At 56.4% G+C, this 10,227-nt stretch overlaps 3 protein-coding genes across 3 annotated transcripts; all 3 read left to right on the top strand.

The window, feature by feature from the left end:
• Window positions 1–307: 307 nt before the first annotated feature.
• TRAVEDRAFT_64721 (uncharacterized protein) lies at window positions 308–1,707 on the top strand (the record flags this gene model as incomplete). The annotated part of the gene is made up of 5 exons (XM_008040306.1): window positions 308–614; window positions 666–797; window positions 857–1,007; window positions 1,063–1,203; window positions 1,260–1,707. 5 exons carry the CDS (start codon window positions 308–310, stop codon window positions 1,336–1,338), a joined length of 810 nt encoding a protein of 269 aa, XP_008038497.1. The 3' UTR covers window positions 1,339–1,707.
• Window positions 1,708–3,814: 2,107 nt separating this feature from the next.
• Window positions 3,815–5,114, top strand: TRAVEDRAFT_148121 (lipase). Its single transcript, XM_008040307.1, has 5 exons — window positions 3,815–4,121; window positions 4,185–4,254; window positions 4,316–4,429; window positions 4,481–4,566; window positions 4,628–5,114. Exons 1-5 carry the CDS (start codon window positions 3,824–3,826, stop codon window positions 4,993–4,995), a joined length of 936 nt encoding a protein of 311 aa, XP_008038498.1. The 5' UTR covers window positions 3,815–3,823; the 3' UTR covers window positions 4,996–5,114.
• A 2,083-nt stretch (window positions 5,115–7,197) lies between these two features.
• On the top strand, window positions 7,198–9,336 carry TRAVEDRAFT_148125 (glycoside hydrolase family 5 protein; the record flags this gene model as incomplete). The annotated part of the gene is made up of 13 exons (XM_008040308.1): window positions 7,198–7,298; window positions 7,359–7,390; window positions 7,446–7,506; window positions 7,563–7,616; window positions 7,670–7,739; window positions 7,801–7,875; window positions 7,934–8,059; window positions 8,115–8,262; window positions 8,315–8,597; window positions 8,648–8,747; window positions 8,798–8,998; window positions 9,051–9,106; window positions 9,161–9,336. The coding sequence occupies 13 exons, from the start codon at window positions 7,198–7,200 to the stop codon at window positions 9,261–9,263; spliced, it is 1,410 nt and encodes a 469-aa protein (XP_008038499.1). The 3' UTR covers window positions 9,264–9,336.
• Between the last annotated feature and the right edge of the window lie 891 nt (window positions 9,337–10,227).

The raw sequence follows: 10,227 nt of genomic DNA on the forward strand, positions 1-10,227 counted from the left end.
ATACCGAACAGCCTGAAGATTGCGCGCGGAGGGGGCCAGTCTGTGCGACGTGGTGGGTCGGAGAGAGTCGAGGACCGTGCCAGCCGCACCGCGCCCGCGTCATCGCCGCCCTTCCCACGCCCGCACGTGCAGCCAAGCCCGCTGCAGTCTCGGACGAAGTCCGAGGCTTCGACTCCGAGCTGGCCCTATCCCGCGCGCCCACGACGATGTGCTCTCCAATGGCTTCTCCACCGCGCGGCGGCTTTGTTCCCTCAAATACCCGGCCTGCCACCCATGCATCCCCCATTCACCTCCCGCGACATCCGCTATGGCAATGAACACCCTCCCACCCGAGATATGGCTCCTCGTCAAGGACGCTATCCCGCTCTCCGACATGCGCACGCATGTCTCTTTCTACCAGGCCGCGCCTAGCTTCGCTGCACTCTATGACACGGTCGCCGACCCCGATGCGTTCTGGGAGGACGTCTGCACGATGTGCGCCATCGGCAGGTTCCCGGACGAACACCCGTCCGTCCTCTCGTGGAAGGACATCGCGGTGGAATGCATCACCGTCGACGGGTTCTGCGAGGGCTCGTCGAAGCACCCGTGCGGCGAGGTGCTCCTCCAGCGCAACCGTGAGTCTCTTTGTTCTTCATTCGCGTTGCATGAAGCTGACACTGTCTCAGGTGACATGATGCGTGAATGCGCCTTGCGCACTCACAAAGCGGCCGCTTCAGGCGAGACGACTGCTATCGAGACCAACAAACTCTTGCGTCGGGACTACTACGGAGACTTGGCACCGGAAGCAGACAAGAAACGTACGCATACACTCGCGATTGGCTACGCCACCCGAAGTGCTCACATGTGTCTTGTGCAGTGCATCCTTTGTGCGCGCGAAGCTATGCCACGTTCCCCGGAATAAAGCACTGTGTCGCCGATGGCGACTGGGGTCGAGAGCTGCGAAGCTCGAAGCTCCAGAGCGACTACGCGATCACCGTCCACGATGTCCTGCGCGCCATCCAAGCCGAGTGAGTATTTATGCGCAGTATCGCGAACGCTGAGCAATCGCTGAGTATATGCTAGCATCGCCGAGCCATTGCGCGTGGGCGAGCTGCTGGAGTACCTGGAGGACCACGAACATTGCGCCCTGCACGCGCTTTCATACCGCGGCGTTCGGGGAACGCTTGATCGGCTTCGCACTCTTGGCGACGTCTTGCAGACCTGGTAAGTCCACGGGCGTCGTTATGAAGCTTCTTGCTCATGCACTTTGCGTTCACCAGCTACGTCAAGGAGGTCAAAGTCGTCGACTGCACCCAGCTGCAAAACGGGGCGTACAACATCATGTTTTACCTCAAGTAGAGGCTACAAGACTTGAGCCTTGCCAGGCTGTCGTTGTCGCAAATCCCGCCTGTAATCGAGCAGAAGGCCTTGTCTCGTCACCCGCTGTTCTCTATACACGTCAACGCGAGGATCAGCACGAGGGTAGCCGAAGCCTTCAGCATCCGCAACAGTCGGCATGGACTCCCCGTGGAATCTCCGGCTGACAAGCACGTCCGTCAAGTGACGAGGGGCTTTCATCCGGGGTTATGCGGATGTTGTAGAAGGCGGGAGGGTATCCCATCGCGTTTCTCACCGAGTGGCTATACGCACAACATCGTGTATCTTGGTTATCACCTCCCCACTCGCACTCGTGTAATTTATCTGTATCTGATCCTCGTTTCCCCTGCAAATAGTGTCACCGATCCGCAAAGAGTAATGCCACTGCCAATGGCGGATCCCAAGGTTGGACATTTGAGCCAAGCTTCGGCGAGTCCTTCTGCAATTCGAAAGTGGTCAGATCACTTCACCAGACTGGGTCTCCCACTCCTGCACACACGCCAAGTCGCAGGAATGGCTCGTGTTCTGCCCGTATGCACTCATGTGGGAAGTGGGGCCCAAAATACGCGTGCACAGCTATATAGCACTCTAAGCTTGAGTCTAAGCTAAAGCTTGATGGTGCGCACGGTGATCGACATACATAGGACTTCTGTTGCACTGTACGCCTGGTCCCTGCTACTGCGCAGTACAGTAACGTATCGCAAACTGACTGTTGCCTCAGTCAACCAAGCTACCGGACTCAACTCCGATGCTTACTCTGTAGGTGCGGCGACGATCCCCCTGTGCTTAGTGTTGATGGAAAACTGACACTCAGTGAACACTGACAGTTGATTTCGCTCAGTCCAGGGCCTCTACAGCCTGCCACATACCCACGAGAAGCATACCTCCGTGTATACGTGTGAGTCCATAACGCTTTCTTAGTCCAAATCGTTCTGCACTTGCCCCGTACGTCAATGATCATGAGGGTGCGTCGTCCACAAGGTGTCCGTCATATTTGCAGCCTCATATGCTTACCCGAGACAGCGACCGGACAGCCCGCTGTCAGGCGACTTCCTCTATTGCCACGCTCGACCACAATTCTATCAAGCTATGTGTACTTCAAACCGGGGACGGGTTACCTATACTTACCGAGAGCAAGATGCATGTGTTTGCACTGATCCATTCACTGTTGTCCCTTGTGCAGCCCGTACGTCGGCAGGACGACGCCCGTTTTGTACGTGCGTGGTTTGGCAATGGTGAGCATCTCACCTACTATCGCGCAACATACATATGACCACGTGCGTGCTATTCCTTGGAGATACGTGCCTCGGCTCGTAGCTAATGATAGCGACATGCTAGCAGGTGGGTAGTACCGAACCATGCTCTGCGCATTAGAAATAGAACGACTTTAGCGTTGACCTCACCTTGCTTGCCAGCGATGTCAGTGCCTGTGGTGACTTCTGACACGAGTTATAGATACACAGCCCACCGTTACACTGCCTGAGGAGCACCACAGCCTCGATATCAATGTTGAGCACTTGAGTGTTGGGCGAATACTCAAAATTCCAGGAGTCCTCGCCGCCCGGCCGTATGAGTGCACCGGTGAGCTGCGGCCGATCTAGGACCGCAGAGTTGGGAAGCCGGTGGCCTTCTATTTTTTTGACATGGGATTGCTCCACACCTTGCACGCAATCACTGGCCAGAATAGGATGCTACACACGGCCGTTGAGACGTACGATGACAGGTCTCTCCACTTTGTTGCATAGCTCTACTAATATTAGTGAAGCGCAGCTGACATATGTATACCGATAGGATCAGTAGCCCGGGTATCACAACGGAATTCAACACGCTCTTCCCCTGAGCGGCGCAAGTTGGGCACGTTTGGTGAATGTTCTTCTCGGACCCTTGCAAGCTCCTCCAAACTCTGATACGAATTCTAACGGAGGTCAACTGACGTCGATGTACGGGACACGGATCAGACTCTATTTTGGCCCGACGGTACAAGCGCTGCAGCATCGTCTGTCAGGCCATACGGCTGTGAGGCATCTGTCGTCGTTGCCGCGACACCCATCCGCACAGGCTGCACCACGGATGGCAGGTTCAATCACGTTCGCGTCGCCTACCACCGGGGAGATAGGTTTCACGCCATGCCGACAAGCCCACGATACGCCTGCAACAATGACATGGGCGCGAAGAAACGCACAAGGGCGCAGACAGCACCGCGTGGTCGTCGGACGATGCAGCCCCGCGCGACCGACAGATAGATCGACGCATGTGCGTGACAGGGCAGGGAAGCGCTGCTAGCGTCCGCGGTATAAGAATCATCCCTGCTGGTACCACAACGTTCGTTCGCTCACCCTTTCGGATAAGAACTGCAGTCCGCGCTCTGCCTGCCGGTAACGGGCGTCCGCACTAGCACCCGCACTCGCACCCGCGTTCTACTCGCTGCACCCACTTCGTGCCACGCCTGCCCACCCCAGTCGACACCATGTCCTTCGCGTCCCGTAGTCTGTGGCTCAAGGCCGCTTTGGTCGGTCTTGGGCTTTGCCACTTTGCGTCAGCGGCACCGGCATCCATCCCGGAGGCCGCGGAGATCGTGCGGCGGCAGTCGATCACGACGGTCTCCGCCACCGAGATCAACTCGTTCACGCCATACTCGTTTTTCGCGAGCGCAGGCTACTGTGCGGCGTCCAAGACGCTCACCTGGACTTGCGGCACAAACTGCCTCGCGAACCCTAGCTTCAAGCCCGTAGCGGCGGGAGGGGACGGGGACAAGGTTCAGTTCTGTAAGTCCACACCCGGTCAGTCGCTTTGTGGGGAGAGAGTTTGACAGAACGCTATACGCACAGGGTTTGTCGGTTTTGATCCCGACCTCAATACGGTGGTTGTCTCGCACCAGGGTACGGACACCAGTGAGATGTGAGTAAATTGAGGCACATGTACGCTTAACTTGGGGCTAACTTTGGATATTGCTTGCTAGCTTGCCTTTGATCGAGGATGCAAGCATCGACAAAACTACGCTGAGCTCTACGTTGTTCCCTGGTGTTAGCTCGTCAGTCGAGGCGCACAGCGGGTTCGCTGGCGCCCAGGCCGAGTGAGTTGCTTTGTGTCATGGTTCGTCGAGTAGTTACTCACCAAAGCACAGCACGGCGAACGCGGTGCTGCAAGCCGTGCAGCAGGCAATGAGCACGTACGGGACGAACAACATCGTTACCACCGGCCACTCGCTCGGTGCGTTCTCTCACAGCCTCTCGCGCACCAACATCGCCAACTGACCAGCTGCTCGCACCAGGCGCCGCGATATCGCTGCTCGATGCGCTTTTCCTGCCGCTGCACATTCCCACTGCGAAGGTGTCGTTCATCGGGTACGGCCTCCCTCGCGTCGGGAACCAGGCGTTCGCGAACTACGTCGACGCGCAGCCGATCTCGGTCACGCACATCAACAACAAGGAGGACTTCGTACCGATCCTGCCGGGGATGTTCCTTGGCTTCCATCACCCCTCCGGCGAGCTGCACATCCAGGACTCGAATGCGTGGGTCGCGTGCCCCGGGCAGGATAACTCGAGCGACCAGTGCACCGTCGGGGACGTGCCGAACATCTTCGAGGGTGATGAGAGCAACCACGATGGGCCGTATAACGGCGTTGAGATGGGATGCTGATGTGGGGGAGATGGGTGTTGGTTATGTTTTGTTAGGGGTTTTAGGCACTGTATCATATGCGATATGCATGGAACCGGATGTGGAGCTTTTCGCTCTGCCTCAGCGTTCACGTTGCCGAGCATTAATAGCCATCCAGAGAGAGAGAGCCGAGCGAGTTTCCCAAGTGTGAGTCTCTTTGTGCGTATCTGGTCAGCCCTTGATAGCGTGTACGCAAGCATATACTCACCAGAATGTTATGGGATAGCTCATAGCTCAGCGTCGAAGTACAAGCCGGCGGTCGCCTCCGAACCGCGGGGAGGGTATGGGCGTACCCCTCAGGGTACTCCTCGATCGAGCGCCCGATATCTGTCGATGCGTATCGCTCGTCGATGCTGCACAATATAATGCTCGCGTCAGGAAAGAGGCTCATGGTATGTATTAGGATGGTATGTGGCGTGCTCGGCATAGACTGTCAAAATGACGTCGTAAATGGACATTCAGTGCTGACCAGAAATACGGTGTCTCGTAGCCTCTGAAGGTGCCTGTTCGGGTTTCTTTCGCAAGGAAGTCCACGGCGAATATGCGGTACACTGGTAGATGATCATTCAGTAACATGCTGGGCTGCTCGTACTCGCCGTCCCATGCGGGACGCTACTTAGTACTCCTCACAAATAGTTCAGGTCGTCACGACGTCGTGCTTTACATGGCGCGCTTACTCAACATCGACCGCCAGCAGCGCGCGATGATACTTGGGTGTGTGCTTGACTCGGTGAGCGAGGACCATCTATGGACAGGGCGGCTTAGGCGACCCAGTGGGTGCGGGATGGTGGATGGTGATACATGTGGTCTCCTTCAACTGGGATGTTTGCATTCAGCGCGCGTCCCGACAGGAGGTCCTAGCCGTGGTGCACTCACTGTTGTATTCGCGGAGGCCCGCGCCGCACTCAGCGTACGTGCAGTAGCGCGCGATGGCGTCGAGGGTGATTCTCTTCCGGTATGACCAGTGACTTTTCGTTGTGGAGATCGTCCTAGACCGCACTCAGGCAGCAGTGCCACCAGGCGCTCCTAGAAGTAGTTCGCGTCCTGCTTGGAGTCGTAAAGCGTCCCGATGGAGGGGCGAGTGTGGTAGACGCAGTACGTGCGCAGGTCGGAAACCGGTATGCGGGACCTGATGTCGAGGCAGGTATCGGGTGGGAATGGGACCCTGTAGCGGTGGCCGCGTTCCATTGCTAGAGCCGTACAATCGAATGCTAGAGCGCTGGAGCGCTGGCACCTGGAGAGAGGGTGCAGGAACGGTAGAATGCTGGGCGCTTGCGAGCCTCAGCCTGAGATGGTGAGTACATCGACGAGCCGTGTCAACGATAACCCAGGAAGACACGCCGAGCTGGCTGTATCGTATCTTCTTCGAGCATATCAGAGTCGATGGCTATCATGCACCACGCGCCCGAAGAAGACGATGTGCAGAAGCCAGGTGAGAGACGGACCTAATCCCGTCCGCCGATGTATTGCGCTCTCCTCTCACGCGTAGAAGACCTGCACATTAAACGTACCTGGCACGCACAAGGTATATGGGGATGCCTTGACCACCCGACAGAGCACCTCGCCGTCCTTTCTCGTCCGCCAGCGCGACAGTCCACCCCTCAGCTGACGAGCGGAGAGCCGCATTCCCGGCGACGGCGTCCGCGTCCTCTGCATCCTACGACGGCTGGCGGAGATTTCACGGCATTCCAGAACGCAGAGAACAGAGCCTAGACAGGTGCAGCAAGACATCGCGCTCGCCGTTCTCGTAACAGCAGTACAAGCGGTGGGCGACGATGGTGGTACGGAGGACGGCGCGCGGGTCACTTGACGCGGAGGCCGGACACGCGCGCGCGCGACGTGACTCTCCTGCCACACCGTCGCGCGCGCGTCCTGCTCAAACTTGGCTCATACCGCATTCTCGTGTCATCCCCTCGCGTTCGATATGCTCACCAACGCGCGCGACGCCCGGCGCCGCCCTCCGTGCCACGCGCTCCCTGCTCTGATAGAAGACCGGAGGCAGATGCGTTAGGCTCGCAGCGGCCCATCTCCTGTCATGTTCCCCGCCTGGAACCGAGCCGCACGCCCGACTATACCTGACACGGAGGGATGCAGAGGGGCGGTATATAATGGACAGGGCTCTATGCCGGCGCCGCACGCTAGTTTTTCTGGCGTAACCCCCATTTTTCTCGCGCATCCAGTCTAATGCGGTCCTTGCTGGCGGTCGGTATCCTCGCTGCGTCGTGCCTGCGTTATGCGGCCGCAGGCATACCTGACAAGATCTATGGCGTTAATCTTGGTTCTTGGTGAGCGACTCTCGACTGTTCCATGTTCTGTCAAGAGATTAAGATCGGGCTTTTGGACAGGCTCGTCCTAGAGCCATGGATGCTCCCGGCGGGTACGTCGGCGTCTTGTTCTGTGATTCCTCCGACCGCTAACCACAGCTCGTCTAGAATGGGCCGCTATGGGTGGACAGTCATGCAGCTCCTGCGGGGACTGTATCGGGTCCGAATTGTAAGCCCGGTAGACACCAAGTGTTTTGCATCCACATTGATCCGAGGTTTGACTAGTACCTTTGCGCAAGCGTACCCCAAGACCGTGGACAGCCTATTTGACAAGCACTGGTGCGTTATCTTTTGCGATATATATACAATGTAAAATGCTAAGATGTTCCTAGGTCGACGTGGTTCACTCAAGACGACGTGAACCAGCTGCGTGCAGCAGGTATCAACACCGTCCGAGTACCGGTACGTTATCGAATTCTACTGCATTTTTCTAGTTCGATTCTCACCTGATCGTCCCATGTAGCTCGGTTACTGGATAGTTGAAAGACTCGTTGATCGCAAGACGGAGTTTTACCCTCGCGGAGGCATCCAGCATCTCGTAAGTCATCGCACTCGTTCACTGCGTGTATTTCTGACTTCAATGGGCGTACCTGCAGCAACGGGGACTGCAGATGCTCAAGGATGCAGGAATCCAGGCTATCCTGGACCACCACGCTCCTCCCGGCGTACAGACGCCCGGGCAATCGTTCACAGGCCATTGCACTTCGGATGTCGAGTTTTACGTGCGTGTCTGAGAACATCTAGTCGTTCCGTAGTGTGTATTGATATCACTCGCAGACGGAGTACAACTACCATCGTGCACTAGTGTGGACCGCCGTTATGACTGCCCTCTCGCATCTGGATCCTTCATTCGGTTCCGTCTTTGCTATTGAAGCAGTCAACGAACCTATCATGGACGCCACTCAGACTCCAGGATACGGCGATTGTAAGTGCTCGTAGTGCCTCGACCTTATATACATCGTACTCATCCTTCGTAGTCCAGAAGAACTTTGTTCAGGTTATCCGCGCCGTGGAACTGATTCTCGGCATCCCCGTCCCCGGAATGTCCCTCGACGTCCAGCTGCACACCTCGAACTTCACCTCCGCAATCACTGCGACTGTAGGCGGGAGCAACATCTTCAACTCAGAGGTCAAGTCTGCACTCACGGAGGCGGTGCCCATTCTCGTTGAACTTGGCTTTGAACTTGCCATCTCCTCCATATTCAACTTTAACTCGGCGGCATCGCCCTTACGCAACACCCGGCAGCCTCTAGTCGCAAAGTCAGTCAGTCTCACATAACGGAGAGACTTGAACTCACATACGGGATCAGCTTCATGGACATCAACTGGCAGTTCAACAACCCCGCTAACCCAGCTGACGCTCAGATCGGGCCGCAAGGGTATGACAACCACCTGTACTATAGTTTCGGCGTAAGTCTATCTACCCTTTCTTCTATGAATGATGTCTCACTCCATTTCAGGGTGTCGCCGATGCTAACCCCGACGCTTACCTCGAGAGTATCTGCAACCTGAACCGCGTCGCAAATGATGCTGCCCTTGGAAACAGTCCGCTCTGGTTCGGCGAATGGGGCTTGCCGACGCAGTTTACCGCGACAGACGACTTCCTCTTCAAGTGGGCTGATGCTCAAAAGCTCGCCTATAGCAAGGGCAAGGGATGGGTTGTGAGTACTGCAAGTCTAATCCCGAAGGACGTTGCTCAAACATTCGTCGCAGTTCTGGAACTTCAAAGTCGAAATATCTCAGCAGGCCGGTGACCTCGCACGGCAGTGGTGCGTAGACTATTGAGATCCAGATGCAGTTGTAAGCTCATGTGAATTTTGCAGGTCCTATCTAGAGGGTGTCAAACGAGGCTTCTTGACAAAAGATCCCTCGAAGGTGAACGACCCCAACGTCTGCGCACCTTATGTGAACGCAACGAGCTCGTAGAAACTGGCAGAGCATCCGCGCTCAACTGCTCACCAGACTCACGCTTTGTGCTCTCAGTCACCGTATACGCGTATAACATTATTTCTCTTCTGCGCAACGAGCACCGGAATCATCAGCGAAACCGCACGACGCTCCCAAGGATTTGGCGCCCGGCCTAGGTTGGCGAGCGCTCCCAAGCGCTTCCATGAGCTCCCAAATGCCCAGGAGTACTTTGCGGGTTTCCGAGGGTCCTCCTTCACCCCTTCAGACATCACCTCCACGAGCGAACACCAGCAATATCCAAATCCAGCCGCCAGAGGACCTTTTTGAGACACCAAGATGTCAGTTATTCATATCCCGCCCCGTCTTCCATTTCGACTGCTACATAAGCCTCCCGCCGGGCTGTCCTTCCCTCATTGCCCCTCTTCCTCTTACCCCCTCCATCGCTTGCGCTCCGGACTTGCCTCGTCTGTCCTCAGCTGGGTCGCCTTAGTCAAATCTCTCGTGCAACTTCATTCAAGTTCACTCGTCGACGCCGTGTCCCTCATCGCCTGGTCGACTCCGGGTGCGTCTGCTTCTTTGGTTGCTTCAAATCTGGCATTAACATATGTACAAGGTGACTATATGCGGGTAAGCCAACGCTTACACTACCCCATATCCAGTTGCATGGTACGTGAGTATCACTTCCTAAGTCCCGTGTCTCGCCCTTCACCTCAGCTAACTTGCGACAAACAGGCTATATGCGCGGCGGACCGGTAACAACGACGCTGCTCTATGATCAGGAACTTCGGTACGTCATTACTTATATTCTGACTGGCGGAACTGCGAGTTAATACGCTCCATAGCCTGCTCAGTATGCGTAACCGTTGATCCACGTAAGTTTACGACGTCCCTGAGATATTTCTATATACTAATTGCGCCGCCCCCAGTGCTTGCTCATAGTCCCGAGTCTGCAAGCATGCTTCCGGATCGCGTGGCATTCGAG

This window comes from Trametes versicolor, assembly GCF_000271585.1.
Source record: "Trametes versicolor FP-101664 SS1 unplaced genomic scaffold TRAVEscaffold_6, whole genome shotgun sequence".
Classification (NCBI taxonomy): Eukaryota; Fungi; Basidiomycota; class Agaricomycetes; order Polyporales; family Polyporaceae; genus Trametes; species Trametes versicolor.

Excerpts from the sequence above, each read along its gene's own strand:
- TRAVEDRAFT_148121 (XM_008040307.1), top strand. The coding sequence starts at position 3,824 with ATGTCCTTCGCGTCCCGTAGTCTGTGGCTCAAGGCCGCTTTGGTCGGT. Across the intron at positions 4,255-4,315 it reads GGTACGGACACCAGTGAGAT|CTTGCCTTTGATCGAGGATG; the intron begins GTGAGTAAATTG and ends ATTGCTTGCTAG. Across the intron at positions 4,567-4,627 it reads TACCACCGGCCACTCGCTCG|GCGCCGCGATATCGCTGCTC; the intron begins GTGCGTTCTCTC and ends TGCTCGCACCAG.